The following is a 15,545-nucleotide window of genomic DNA, read 5'->3' on the forward strand; positions in this document are numbered from 1 at the left end:
GTTGCCACGTCAAAATCCAAGATGGCCGCCACCATGTATGTCTGAACCTTGTGAGCGAAATATCATATCATAGCATGTTTTCTGCGTCTTCCACTTTGTCAACTCACATCACTTCCCCGACGGGGGACCTAGGCGTAACGCTTGCTTTCCTGCTCTTTTGACATTCCTGGTTGTTGTATATTTCTATATTTCTGTTGTTGTTGGTGTATATTTCTGGACATTTCATGTTGTATGTTTCTTTTGTCTTTTTTGCAATTGTTGAGGCTGTATTTGTTGCCGTTTCATTTTCCTGTGCGACATCTGCTATTCACACCTGTTTTTGGAAATTCGCTGCAAGGTGGATTAGGGATACTTTATCAGGTGTAGTGTGTTCATGTTTGTTTACAAATGGCATCTGATAGTCTGTTGATCATTTCATATACTTGTTTCAACCAAACACTTTCAAGGTCAATTTTTATGTTGTCTGTTTTTGTTGGTTTACCTTGTACAAATGCACACTAGGCGCACTTGTCCAGTCCAAATTCCATTTCAATGTCCTCGGAAAACTGATATACTAGGTGTAGTTGTTCTGTCAATTTTTTTGTCATTTGGCGAGAAGAACTTTAAATTATCCATGTCGAGTAGATGTGACACCTTCCCTATTTCTTTGGATGTCCTTATATTGGTGGTTAGGGTGTATCAGTGTTCTTGTTCATTGATGAGGTTGCTTGGCGGGTCCAGAGCCAGACAAAACAGAAGGGGGAAGGGGGGGGGGCGGGGGGACTGTCTCCCTGGAAGATTCCACGCTGTACCTTCACATCTGGTATTTCGAAATTCCCTTCTGAGTGCTGTAATATCAATGAGGTATTCCAGAGCTCCATTGCTTTCTCAATTGATTATTTGGGGATTGATTTTGTATATTTGCATGCACTTTAACATCCAAGAATGTGGGACACTGTCAAAAGCTTTCTTATAGTCTATCCAGGCGGTGGACAATTTAGTTCTTCGCATTTTGCAATTTTCAAGTATGGCCTTGTTCAGTAGTAGGTGGTCAATTGTTCCATAACACCCTCTTTTACATCCCTTTTGTTCTGCCTGTAATCCTCCTTGCTGTGTTAGATGATGGCACATCATTTCTGTGATGATTCCTATCAGCAGTTTGTATGTGGATGGTTGGCATGTTATCAGGCCGGTATTTGTGGGGAAGTTGGGTTTCCTCCTATTTGGGGATGAGAAATGAGTGCCCTTCTATGAGCCACTCATCCACTGCCTTTTCCTCTTGGATCAGTTCATTAAATGTCCTGGTGTAGTGAGTGCGAACAGCATCAAGTTACTTTAGCCAGAAATTTGGAATTCCATCTGGGCCAGGGCTTTTGAAGTTTGGCATTTTAAAGTTGTTTTTTTATTTTCTCTTCATCAATAAATCAATGGGGGCATTCCTTTAGATGTTGCTTCTTTTCCAAGTTTGAGATCCATTTTGCTTCATTGTTGTGTTCTTTTGGATCTTCAAAAATTCCTTTCCAGAATTTCTCCAGTTTTTAGCCGTGTCGCAAGACGCTGGTCATAGAGTGCCCTCTGCTGTTGTTGTTCTTCTTGTTCTTCTTCTTGTTCTTCTTGCTCTTGCAGAGAAGACAAAACCTCAAAGCTCCACCCATTCTGGGAACCACAGCTCCACCCATTGTGGGAGAGGCTTCATATTTATTTTTTTTTTTTTTTTGTATACAAGATCGAGGCTCGTGAAAGAGCGAACATTAATCACACAGAAAGACAAACAGACACACAAAACAAATAACATCGGGAGCGGTAGACAAGATGGGGAGAGAGGGGGAAGGACACAAACACAACATTTGAGAGCAGGGACCGAGAGACATGGAGACATCGAGAGAACTGTGGGAGGGAGAGGGCTTTGGGGAGGAGGCATGAGAAGGGGGGGGGGGGGGGGTGGGTGGGAGAGGTATAAAACATATGGACACTGCCAAGACTTCCAGGAAAGAAGTTGGAATTTCAAACAAGGTGGATCTGGGGTGAATTAGTGGGGGTAAAAAAGATCAAGGTTTTGGATGGGGGAAGATAAGAGATGGTGGTGAACAGCTGTTTTGAAGACCTGGAGGGAGGAGTGTGATTGAAGTGAGTGTGGGAGTTTGTTCCAGAGGCGGGAGAAAAGAGGAATGAAAGAGTGAAGGTGAGCAGAGAGCCGAGATAAACAAATATCCACCATTTTATTAACTCGCATAGCTTTGAGGTCTGTTTTGTAGGCCTGTGGTGTCTTCCTCTCTCACACAGTTTTATTTCAAATCAAATTCGATATATCATTTCATTTTTCACAGTCGCTAACATAGTTTTAGACTCAGTTGAAAAAAAACGGGAAGAAAATCCGATGAAAGTTGCCCTTTATAGAACGAAATGAATTCTCAAAGGCCTGTAACTTCAAGTCCATTGAGATATATTTATTTTAAATCGCGGCATGGTCAGTCATACACCGCCCGAAATAACAGACGGGAAAATGCCGAGATATATATATTTTGTTTAAATCGCGGCATGGTCAGTCATACACCGCCCGAAATAACAGACGGGAAAATGCTGAGATATATTAAAAATTCGTCCATTTGATGACAATCGTCACGATGAAATATTTAATTTATACGTCGTCACAATAATGTGGAGAGAGGAGCATCGCTTCGTTCACGTGTCGCCACATACGGGAAATTGCCGAGATATATATTTTTTAAATCGCGGCATGGTCAGTCATACACCGCCTGAAATAACAGATGGGAAAATGCCGAGATATATTAAAAATTCGTCGCCACACACGGGAAATTGCCGAGATATATTTTCACTTTGCACAAAAATAACATCAAGTAATCGAATCAATAGGAATGTCCTGTGCCTATAACATCGACGTTATAGGCACAGCTGCATCTAGGCATTGTGTAACATCGACGCGGCTTTTGTCTTAATTAAAACTTTTTGTACTTGTTCTTTTTCAGGAGGAGTTAACACATCCTGCTTTTGTTTCCCCAATTCACGGTAAAATCTTGGTGTTACTTTCAAACATGTGGTTTTTTGTTTTCTCCTGTTGTTTCCTTCTCCATAGTATTTTTAAATCTTCCTTGCTATCATTTCTATTTTGAGTTTGTTTTCAGCACCCAATCACGAGGTCTTTGTCTTCAATGTTGTATTTCTTTTTTATTATTCTTTGGATTCTCTTTTTTAGTTTTGGGTGTCTATTTCCTTTCCTGAACTGTTGTATCTGTCCTACTTCCTTCCGCAGTTGCTCTCTTTGTGTCTCTGTCTCCAAGGTGGAATTTGGGTTCTATTTGTAGGGCCTGGTTTTTTCTTCTGGTGCTGTTTGCTCATTACTTTTTCTTGAATGAACAGTGCCGCTGCGAAACAGACAACATTGATTTCCTTCAAGGTGGAGGATTTTGAAATAATCTTTCCAATTGAATGGTTGGTTCACCTCACTAAAATTTTTGTCCGTTTATTGTTTTCTATGTGATAAAGTTTTGGTCTTTGTCCGAGTTCTCAATTTCATCTCTTCTATATCGTTGGCTAACTCTTCTTCCAGTCTATGCTGCTCTTCAGCATCTTCATCATTCTCATCTCCCTCATTCTGTTGCTCTCCCGATCACTATGTACCTTTTCCATTCTTTTCACCTTTGTTTGTGCCTGACACCCCCGGTCTTCGTCTCTGAACCAGTCTTGCCCCTCATTCAGGGGGATACCATCATTCTTTCCTGTTGCCACACTCTTTCTTCGTAGCCTTTGGTCCGGCTCTATATCGGGGTTTGGTGCCCCGTCTCGTTGCACAGCCAAAAGTTCTTCTCATGCCATCTCAGGCAAATTCCTGCGATCTCTGTCTTCACCTTCAAGCGAGTACTTAGCTCCCCTCACTCTAATCTCTTTTGCCACTTGTTGCCTTGCCCTCGATGTAATCTCTTCTATTCTATCTTTATCTAGATATCGTTTAATTGTTGAAAGCGATTAGCCTGGTGTTGGCTTAGCGGTTAGGGTGCCGGCTTGGGATCCGAGGATCCCGAGTTTGAATCCCGGTCGATCGCTGAATTAACACCAGGGGCATTGACTCAGCCTGTCATCCTTCCGAGGTCGGCAAATTGAGTACCAGCTTGCTGGGATGAATGATCCCGGTGTGTACCCCAATTTAGAATAGGTACACCGTATCCCTGCGCATCGTAAGAGGCGACTAAGGGCATCCGGCCATAAAACATTGCCTCAAACAGGGAACCACGATTGTCATGGTGCCCCGCAAGGCTATCCCCTGCTCGCTGGGAAAATGGCCATAAACCATCATTCATTTATTCATTGTTGACAAGTGTTTCGCCTAGGTAAAAAAAAACAAAAAAACAATAACATTTTATCCTCTGGAGAATTTTTAAAACAATCGAGAATGACAAGGTTGGTTTAAAAAAGTGGCGTTTCATACCTAGGTTGTTTAATAGGATTGATATCCCAAAAAGTATGGCATTTCATACAGAGGATGGCAATCCCAAAAAGTGTGTGAGGCCAAGCTGAATGGTCATGAGGGATAGTATGTACAGAAATTTTATTTTCCTCACAAATAAACGTTCACTATTGGCAGGAAACCAAAATTCGTTAAAGTTACCCCTGAACCAAACACTGCTGTCGGTTAGCGTCATCATCCACCTTCCCAACCCGAACCTCCCCTCCCCCACCCCCAACCTGCACAACCACCACTCACTGCCACTCCCCCCCCCCCCCCCACCCCCCCTCCCTCCCAGGACGAATGTTTCCACAAACACTTGAGGCAAAATCTAACAAAACATATAGTGCATTCAGAAAGTATTCAGACCCCTTAACTTTTTTCACATTTTGTTATGTTGCAGCCTTATGCTGAAATTTTTTTAATTCATTTTTTCCCTCATCAATCTACACTCATTACCCCATAATGACAAAGAGAAACAGGATTTTTAAAAGTTTTGCAAATTTATTAAAAATAAAAAACTGAAATATCACATTGACATAAGTATTCATACGCTTTGCGATGACACTTGAAATTTAGCTCAGGTGCCTCACATTTGTCTTGACCAGAGATGTTTCTACACCTTGATTGGAGTCCACCTGTGGTAAATTCAATTGATTGGACATGATTTGGAAAGTCACACACCTGTCTATACAGTCATGTGAAAAAGTAAGTACACCCCATGTAAAGTTTTGACGTTTTCAACATATTTCAACATACAGCTATTTGATCTTCATTTCAACAATATTGATAGATAAAGGTGATATAATATAACAAATATCATGAAACATTTACATTTTGTAGTCCATTGTATAATTTAAATAAACATAAATGCAAATTTCGCATGTCGAAAAAGTAAGTACACCCTTGGCTCTAATAGGTGGTATTGCCCCCTTTGGCAGAAACAACCTCAAGTAGGCGTTTCTTATAACTGTCTACCAGTCTCTGACATCGACAGGGAGAATTTTTTGCCCACTCCTCCATGCAGAATTATTTCAGCCGTGCGATGTTTGAGGGGTTTCTTGCATGCAAAGCTCGTTTCAAATCCCTCCACAACATCTCGATGGAATTCAGCTCCGGGCTTTGACTTGGCCATTCCAGAACCCTCCATTTCTTTCTTTTCAGCCATTCCTTGATGCATTTACTGGTATGTTTAGGGTCATTGTCATGTTGCAAAGTCCACCTTCGGTTGAGCTTCAACTTTCCGACAGATGGCCTCACATTATCCTCAAGCATCCTCTGGTACAATGAAGAATTCATAGTGGATTATATGATGTTGAGCTGCCCAGGCCCTGATGCAGCAAAGCTGCCCCAAACCATAATATTTCCACCACCATGCTTTACAGTTGGTATCAGGTTCTTGTGGTCAAATGCTGTCTTTGGTTTTCGCCAAACATGTCTTCTGGGACTGTGGCCAAATAGCTCTACCTTTGACTCATCTGTCCAGAGCACATTGTTCCAGAAGTGCTCGTCTTTGCCGAGTTGTTCATTGGCAAACTTTAGTCTTGCCCTGATGTTCTTTCTGGACAGCAAAGGTTTCCTCCTGGCACACCTCCTATGTAGATCAAATTTGTGCAGCCTCTTTCTAATGGTAGACTCGTGCACTTTGACATCAACAGTGGCAAGAGCTACCTGTAGGTCCCGTGATGACATTCTGGGGTTCTTAAGAGACTTCTTTCAGCATCTTGCGTTCTGCTCTCGGGCTGAACTTGCTGGGGCGGCCTGGCTTGAACAAGTTGGCAGTTGTTTGTAATCTTCTCCACTTGTAGATGATCTTCCGAACGGTCGAATGATTGATTTCAAATTGTTTGGAGATCTTTTTAAATCCCTTCCCAGACTCGTATGCATCTATAACCTTCTTTCTGAAGGCCTCAGAGAGCTCTTTTGATCTGGGCATTGTGACGCCGCACACTTCAACAACAAAGGGAAAAACCAAACTAAATATCTGAGGTTTAAATAAGACAGGTTCCTCCAAGATCCTCTCTAACGATGTTCTAATCATTTGCACCTGAGCTGGTGCACCTGATTCTAATTTTAGGTATTTGAAGTAGTGATAAATGTAAGGGTGTACTTACTTTTTCCACATGCGAAATTTGCATTTATGTTTATTTAAATTATACAATGGACTACAAAATGTAAATGTTTCATGATATTTGTTATATTATATCACCTTTATCTATCAATATTGTTGAAATGAAGATCAAATAGCAGCATGTTTAAATATGTTGAAAAAGTGAAAACTTTACATGGGGTGTACTTACTTTTTAACGTGACTGGATAAGGTCTCACAGCTGACAATGCATATCAGAGCAAAAACCAAGCGATGAGGTCGAAGGAACTGCCTGCAGAGCTCAGAGACAGGATTGTGTCGAGGCACAGATCTGGGGAAGCCAACAAAAAAAATCTCTGCTCCATTGAAGGTTCCCAAGAGCACAGTGGCCTCCATAATTCTTAAATGGAAGAAGTTTGGAACAACCAGGACTCTTCCAAGAGCTGGCCGCCCAGCCAAACTGAGCAATCGGGGGAGAAGGGCCTTGGTAAGAGAGGTGACCAAGAACCCGATGGTCACTGGCTGAGCTCCAGAGATTCTGTGTGGAGATGGGAGAAACTTCCAGGACAACCATCACTGCAACACTCCACCGATCTGGGCTTTATGGCAGAGTGGCCAGACGGAAGCCTCTCCTTAGTGAAAGACACATGAAAGCCCACTTGGAGTTTGCAAAAAAGCACCGAAAGGACTCTCAGACTGTGAGAAACAATATTCTGTGGTCTGATGAAACCAAGATTGAACTGTTTGGCTCCCGTCTGTCCACTCTGCCATAAAGCCCCAGATCGGTGGAGTGTTGCAGTGATGGTTGTCCTTCTGGAAGTTTCTCCCATCTCCACACAGGATCTCTGGAGCTCAGCCAGTGACCATCGGGTTCTTGGTCACTTCCCTTACCAAAGCGCTTCTCCCCCGATTGCTCAGTTTGGCCGGGCGGCCAGCTCCAGGAAGAGTCCTGGTTGTTCCAAACTTCTTCCATTTAAGAATTATGGAGGCCACTGTGCTCTTGGGAACCTTCAATGCAGCAAAAAAAAATTTGTAGGCTTCTCCAGATCTGTGCCTCGACACAATCCTGTCTCTGAGCTCTGCAGGCAGTTCCTTCGACCTCATGGCTTGGTTTTTGCTCTGATATGCAAGTTGACTCCAATCAAGGTGTAGAAACATCTCAAAGATGATCAAGAGAAATGGGAGGCACCTGAGCTAAATTTCAAGTGTCATCGCAAAGGGTATGAATACTTATGTAAATGTGATATTTCAGTTTTTTCTTTTTAATAAATTTGCAAAACTTTGTAAAATCCTGTTTCTTCTTTGTCATTATGGGGTATTGGGTGTAGATTGATGAGGGAAAAAATGAATTTAAACGATTTCAGCATAAGGCTGCAACATAACGAAATGTGAAAAAAGTGAAGGGGTCTGAATACTTTCTGAATGCACTGTATCTCTCAAAGCTATTATCGACCATTCCATGTTCCTGAGTATTCCACCAACCCTGTGACTTCATATATTTATCTTCATCGCAGAACTTTGTACATTCAAAAGCACAAAGAACAAAAAAGTGCAGCATTTTCAAACTCAGCAAATTAGCATCAAATGGGGGTTATCAAGCAGTGCCAAAATAAAAAAATAAAAAATAAAAAACTTCCGTTTCTCCTCCCCGTATTATTTAGTTCTGTTCTTGTTTATTGCCGAACTGCCCTCTCTTCTCCAGTCCCTATTTTTTAAAAAGAATAATCAACGTTATCAAGTAAGATAAAAGTCCATGGCGCAAGTACGTTTTAAAAGGCAATAACCATTCTCTTGCAAATCCAGTGTGCGTTAAGCATTGGAATGCCCTTTCGTTTCAAACCCAAGGAGAAACTGGTGATACTTTTTAGAAATTTTACAACCAATCACACCTCCAAGTCATGCATTTACAAAACAGCAATACTGGCCAATTTCAGCATGCACTAGAGAATGTATATGGAGTTTACAGGATAAGCCTTTCATTGGAGTTTACACGATAAACTTTCAGTAGAGGTTACGGAATGAATCAGTACAAAAGGGCATTTGTCAAATGAACGAGCAAATCAGCACACGTTAGCAAAAGCATTCGGCGAGTGTAATTCTAAAACATTTCTGGCTTTTCAGCGGAATTACATTATAATCTAATAATTCCTTGACCAGTAAGTGAGATGCATGGATATGAAAGCTGAGAGTAACTCACAAACATTACAGATAACCTTACAAATGCGAAAATCACCAAAACGTGAAAATCTCCGGTATCAACTATACAGCCTCAAGTGTCTGTCTTGCACATGCAAAGATGACAAAGAAAATACAGAGTGCAATACAGCGCAATTCACCACCTTTAGAAAATGACACCTCTGCATCCTGCCAACCACCATTGACGTGAGACGATTCAGGAGTAAGGGGTTCATTTGGAGGAGCCGGGGTCTTCCAAGCCTCGGCCAGAGGATTGAGCGGTTCGCCATTAACAGCACCCTGATTAATGACAAATTCAGTCAGGGTGATTGCAAGCAAAAATAACAAATAAATGTGCATTATGTTCAAAAACTGGGTCATGGTCACAAAAAAAACCAAAAAAAAACAGGCCTGCCAGTGAAGCAAAATATTCATGCAAATATTACACACATTTTCTTAACAACAACATCCCAGTGTAATCAACAACATGAATAGCCTTACTAATAACAGCAAAACAGTAGACGACCATCAAGACACATGAAAGCCCGCTTGGAGTTTGCAAAAAAGCACCGAAAGGACTCTGTGAGAAACAAGATTCTGTGGGCTTTTATGTCTTTCACTGAGGAGAGGCTTCCGTCTGGCCACTCTGCCATAAAGCCCAGATCGGTGGAGTGTTGCAGTGATGGTTGTCCTTCTGGAAGTTTCTCCCATCTCCACACAGAATCTCTGGAGCTCAGCCAGTGACCATCGGGTTCTTGGTCACCTCTCTTACCAAGGCCCTTCTCCCCCGATTGCTCAGTTTTGCCGGGCGTCTCCAGCTCTAGGAAGAGTCCTTGTTGTTCCAAACTTCTTCCATTTATGAATTATGGAGGCCACTGTGCTCTTGGGAACCTTCAATGCAGCAGAAATTTTGTTGGCTTCCCCAGATCTGTGCCTCGACACAATCCTGTCTCTGAGCTCTGCAGGCAGTTCCTTCGACCTCATGGCTTGGTTTTTGCTCTGATATGCATTGTCAGCTGTGAGACCTGATATAGACAGGTGTGTGCCTTTCCAAATCATGTCCAATCAATTGAATTTACCACAGGTGGACTCCAATCAAGGTGTAGAAACATCTCAAAGATGATCAAGAGAAATGGGAGGCACCTGAGCTAAATTTCAAGTGTCATAGCAAAGTGTCTGAATACTTATGTAAATGTGATATTTCTTTTTTTTTATTTTTAATAAATTTGCAAAACTTTTTAAAATCCTGTTTTCTCTTTGTCATAATGGGGTATTGAGTGTAGATTGATGAGGGAAAAATGAATTCAAACGATTTCAGCATGAGGCTGCAACATAACGAAATGTGAAACAAGCGTTACGCCTAGGTCCCCCGTCGTTGAAGTGATGTGAGTTGACAAAGTGGAAGACACAAGGCGGCCATCTTGGATTTTGACGTGGCGCCCCAATTTTCAATAGCGTTCTCCCTTATGTGTAGGTACACCTACACACCAGATTAGAAGTTAGTAGTTTGTTTATTTTTCAAGATATTTTGCTCACAAGGTTCAGACATATATATATATATGGTGGCGGCCATCTTGGATTTTGACGAGGCACCCCAATTTTCAATAGCGTTCTTCCTTATGCCTAGATACACCCACACACCAGATTAGAAGTTGGTACTTCGCTTATTTTTCAAGATATTCCACTCACAAGGTTCAGACATACATGGCGGTGGCCATCTTGGATTTTGACGTGGCGACCCAATTTTAAATAGCGTTCTTCCTTATGCCTAGATACACCCACACACCAGATTAGAAGTTGGTACTTCGCTATTCCGCTCACAAGGTTCAGACATACATGGCGTCAGACATACATGGCGACGGCCATCTTGTATTTTGACGTGGGTTGCACCCACACACCAAATTAGAATTCGGTCCTTCGCTTACGCACGCACGCACGGGAAAAGCATAGTCCCCCTTTCGCTCCTTGGTGCGACGGGGGACAGAAATGGGGATACGAGTGTTCACTGCATTCAACATATTAAGCAGTATTACAGACAAACCTCTGGGTTACGCTCGTTTGAAGCACAATTTTGATTTGATATAGACAGACACAGACACAGACAGAGACAGAGACCGTGCAGGGACGTCAAGGTGCCTTGGGCAGCGAGGCACAGCTGCTCCAGCATGCCATTTTCTTCCACGCACATTACCGTGCTCATAGGCCTAAAGTTTCACGAAACGCTGGAGGACCTCGCGAGCCAGCGCCGAAGAGGTGGGAATTCCTCGCGAGGAAGGGCCCACGGGTCTCGTGAGGCAGGGCCGATTAAGTGGGAGGGGCTCGTGAGGCAGGGCCGATTACGTGGGAGGGGCTCGCGAGACGGCGCTGGAGGCGCGGGAGGGGCTCGCGAGACGGCGCCGGAGACGGAGACGCGGGAGGGGCTCGCGAGACGGCGCCGGAGACGGAGACGCGGGAGGGGCTCGCGAGACGGCGCCGGAGACGGAGACGCGGGAGGGGCTCGCGAGACGGCGCCGGAGACGGAGACGCGGGAGGGGCTCGCGAGACGGCGCCGGAGACGGAGACGCGGGAGGGGCTCGCGAGACGGCGCCGGAGACGCGGGAGGGGCTCGCGAGACGGCGCCGGAGACGCGGGAGGGGCTCGCGAGACGGCGCCGGAGACGGAGACGCGGGAGGGGCTCGCGAGACGGCGCCGGAGACGGAGACGCGGGAGGGGCTCGCGAGACGGCGCCGGAGACGGAGACGCGGGAGGGGCTCGCGAGACGGCGCCGGAGACGGAGACGCGGGAGGGGCTCGCGAGACGGCGCCGGAGACGGAGACGCGGGAGGGGCTCGCGAGACGGCGCCGGAGACGGAGACGCGGGAGGGGCTCGCGAGACGGCGCCGGAGACGGAGACGCGGGAGGGGCTCGCGAGACGGCGCCGGAGACGGAGACGCGGGAGGGGCTCGCGAGACGGCGCCGGAGACGGAGACGCGGGAGGGGCTCGCGAGACGGCGCCGGAGACGGAGACGCGGGAGGGGCTCGCGAGACGGCGCCGGAGACGGAGACGCGGGAGGGGCTCGCGAGACGGCGCCGGAGACGGAGACGCGGGAGGGGCTCGCGAGACGGCGCCGGAGACGGAGACGGAGACGCGGGAGGGGCTCGCGAGACGGCGCCGGAGACGGAGACGCGGGAGGGGCTCGCGAGACGGCGCCGGAGACGGAGACGCGGGAGGGGCTCGCGAGACGGAGACGGAGACGCGGGAGGGGCTCGCGAGACGGAGACGGAGACGCGGGAGGGGCTCGCGAGACGGCGCCGGAGACGCGGGAGGGGCTCGCGAGACGGCGCCGGAGACGCGGGAGGGGCTCGCGAGACGGCGCCGGAGACGCGGGAGGGGCTCGCGAGACGGCGCCGGAGACGCGGGAGGGGCTCGCGAGACGGCGCCGGAGACGCGGGAGGGGCTCGCGAGACGGCGCCGGAGACGCGGGAGGGGCTCGCGAGACGGCGCCGGAGACGCGGGAGGGGCTCGCGAGACGGCGCCGGAGACGCGGGAGGGGCTCGCGAGACGGCGCCGGAGACGCGGGAGGAGCTCGCGAGACGGCGCCGGAGACGCGGGAGGGGCTCGTGAGACGGAGACGCGGGAGGGGCTCGCGAGACGGAGACGCGGGAGGGGCTCGCGAGACGGAGACGCGGGAGGGGCTCGCGAGACGGAGACGCGGGAGGGGCTCGCGAGACGGCGCCGGAGACGCGGGAGGGGCTCGCGAGACGGTGCCGGAGACGCGGGAGGGGCTCGCGAGACGGCGCCGGAGACGCGGGGGGGGCTCGCGAGATGGCGCCGAAGAGATCGCGAGATGGCGCCGAAGAGGCGCTCGCAAGACAGCGCTGAAGAGGGGCTCGCGGGATGGCGCCGAAGAGGGGCTTTGGAGACGGTGCTGAATACGCGCTCGCGAGACGGTGCCGAATACGCGCACACGAGACGGTGCCGAATACGCGCTCGCGAGACAGTGCCGAAGAGGTGCTCGCGGGACAGTACCACACAGACACCCACCGGCAGGACGCTGCCTTGAGCCATCTCGGCCACGACCTCGTAGTCTTTGTCCGAAGTCATGACGATTTCCCTCGTCCGGAAATGCAACGGGAACCCACACGTGGCGGAAGAGACGGGAAGGACAACGTGCTGTGGATAAGGAGTGGGGAGAATAAGGCACGAGGCCCGACTCCAACTTCAAACAGCGAGTAAAAGATGCTCAACATCAAATACATGGAGGTAATGTATGAAGTGCGTTCAGTGGCAAAGTAAATTTTAACAAGCATTCTGAGTATTCCGCTGCAATACATGTCCCCTACCGGCAGTCTGTCGTCCAGAAAACTGTTGGAGAAATTACCAAAGTTCAAAGTGCCATAACTTTGTCAAAAATAATCGAAACGTCGTGAAGTTCGAACTTGATCTGTAACTTATCATGAGGAAACCATGTACCAAGTTTGAAATCTTTAGCATTAAGAGTTTAGAAAAAAAGTCCGGAAAACTGTTCTTTGCGTGACGGACTGACAGACGGACAGACTGACAGGCGGAGGGACGGAATGCAAACCTATAGTCCCCTCCCGTGTACACCGGTAGGGGACTAATAAGGCATCCATTAGCAGAGTTCCGACTCGAACTTCAAACTTAGTTCCGACTGAACATCGCACGGCAAAAAAGTAAACCGTAAAGTTAGATATTAGGAACGATTCATTGGTCCAGTTCGGTCGGAGGAATGAGATACGATCAAAATTGTCTTCAAATCGGGATCTTTTTGAAACATCAGATGTGAAAGTCCAAAAATATTGTCACATCAAGAATATCACACAATTATCACTCATACGACATCTATAATAATCGATTACGCCACTGTGTGCGAGGTAGTAAATCACGGATGATGATCAATCCGAAATGAATCCCATCATCAATCTCTCGAGGGTTTGGTGATTGGTCGGAAAACCCTGCAATTCGAAGTAGCCTGCAATCGTTTCGAAGTAGCCTGCAATTGTTTCGAAGTAGCCTGCAAATGCAATTGTTTCGAAGTAGCCTGCAATTGTTTCGAGGTAGCCTGCAATTGTTTCGAGGTAGCCTGCAATTGTTTCGAGGTAGCCTGCAATTGTTTCGAGGTAGCCTGCAATTGTTTCGCCTGCAATTCGAAGTAGCCTGCAATTGTTTCGCCTGCAATTCGAAGTAGCATAAAGGGGGCGTGTCATTGCTCCCGACCACGCCCATAGAGTTAGTCGTGAACACATGGTGTGCGTCACGCGGATGGGAACGTAACTTGTGGAAAGGTGACTCCGATAAGTTTTGTGAAGACGCGACGCGACCACTCGACCAGTACTAAAGTCCAAACAAACATGCTCCGTGCGTTGTCCAATCGGTCTCCCTGCCGGCTGCGGTTCATCCCATCTCAAATTCATCAATCGCTTTTTAAAAGCAGGCGGGACGAGGACGCACAGGCACAAATACCAATAAAATAATAATAAAAGATCATCTAGTCTAGTCTAGTCTAGTCTAGTGTAGTAACATCGCGGCCCGACCTCGCCCATAAGCTACTGAATGGCCGCTAGCCGAGTAAACGCCTCACGCCGCCAGACCGAGCTACGGCAGCGCCGAGCCTCCGGGAGAGGCAAATGGAGCCGCGGTCGAGCCTCGGCACTCCAGGAGGAAACGCGGAGGGGTCGTTCGAACCTAGGAGCCGAGGCGCGGGGTTCGCCGAGCGGTGGAGGCCTGCTGCCGGACGCTACGGAGGGACATGTGCACTGACATGGCGTCTTCGCCTGTCAAACGCGCCTCGTGACTGAGACTCCCATCAAATGTAAATGGACACCTCACGGCAGCAACTCGCGCTCACCTCGAACTCGGCTCGTCGGGTTGTTCTGTACGCGCGAGACCTTCCCGCCCGCACCGCGCGCTCCACTTCTCTCCTGAGGTGAAGCGATGTGCTGCACCTGCGATCTGCGACTTCAAGGCCTCACGCCGGCTCGTCCACACTCCACAGGGGCGCGGTGTTGGGATCACTCCGCCAGCCACCACCTCCTACTCGGTTCTCGCCCCGCTCGGGAGTCTTCTTACGTACCTCGGCTGCACCTCTTATGGCGCTGGTGAGAAAGACGACGTAGTATCAGACATTATCTTCGCTCGTTACCCCCTGGGGCATTTTCACGGGTCTGTGAAGCGCCGAGGCCGACCGCACTATTTTTCAATGCGGATGACGATCTCGTTCCGTCGTTTGTGGCTTGCCGCAGTGCGGCTAAGTTCAGGATGTACGCGCAGCATCATCTTGCGTCGTCGCCGTCCTACGTCATCACGTATCAGCTGAAGCCCAGACGGCTGTCTCATGGGTGACATTGCCTACAGTTGCTGTGTCCCCAATATAATCGTTGAGGCACATGGAAGAAACGTCCTTATGTCACGTGTAGAGGTCATCCGTTTCACTTTCCAAAAATAGTAAACGACTTTCAATTGAAAACGCTGTTATAACTACAACACCATAGAACGAAGATTAAATGTAATTTATTATATACTTTGCGAGAGGTTATAAAAGCGTTCGACTGTGCGTCAAGTTTGTATAATTAATGAGACGCTTCCAGCTGATTCCTAGAAGCACGTGGGAAGCACGTGGGAAGCAGGTGTGGACATGGGCATCGCCAGATACACCAGATCAGATGTAAAAGAGACATGTTTAAATGGTATTGGAAACCGTGGGAGCAATGCCACTTCAGGAATCTATATAATTATATAAACGCGAGGTGTGTGTGTGTGTGTGTGTGTGTGTGTGTGTGTGTGTGTGTGTGTGTGTGTGTGTGTGTGTGTGTGTGTGTGTGTGTGTGTGTGTGTGTGTGT

The 15,545-nt window shown here is 47.6% G+C and overlaps 1 protein-coding gene across 1 annotated transcript in view; it reads right to left on the reverse strand.

Moving 5' to 3' along the window:
* The window catches only part of LOC144892487 (uncharacterized), a 38,624-nt gene extending 23,715 nt beyond the window's left edge, over positions 1 to 14,909 (reverse strand). Inside the window, exons 1-3 of the mRNA XM_078779453.1 lie at positions 14,554 to 14,909; positions 12,729 to 12,857; positions 8,870 to 9,005 (exon numbers count right to left, since the gene is read on the reverse strand). Coding sequence (XP_078635579.1) covers positions 8,870 to 9,005; positions 12,729 to 12,788 — 196 coding nt within the window. The 5' untranslated portion in view covers positions 12,789 to 12,857; positions 14,554 to 14,909. The remainder of the gene's footprint in view (positions 1 to 8,869; positions 9,006 to 12,728; positions 12,858 to 14,553) is intronic.
* Positions 14,910 to 15,545: the final 636 nt, after the last annotated feature.

This window comes from Myxine glutinosa, chromosome 6 (genome assembly GCF_964187855.1).
Source record: "Myxine glutinosa chromosome 6, kmMyxGlut1.1, whole genome shotgun sequence".
Classification (NCBI taxonomy): Eukaryota; Metazoa; Chordata; class Myxini; order Myxiniformes; family Myxinidae; genus Myxine; species Myxine glutinosa.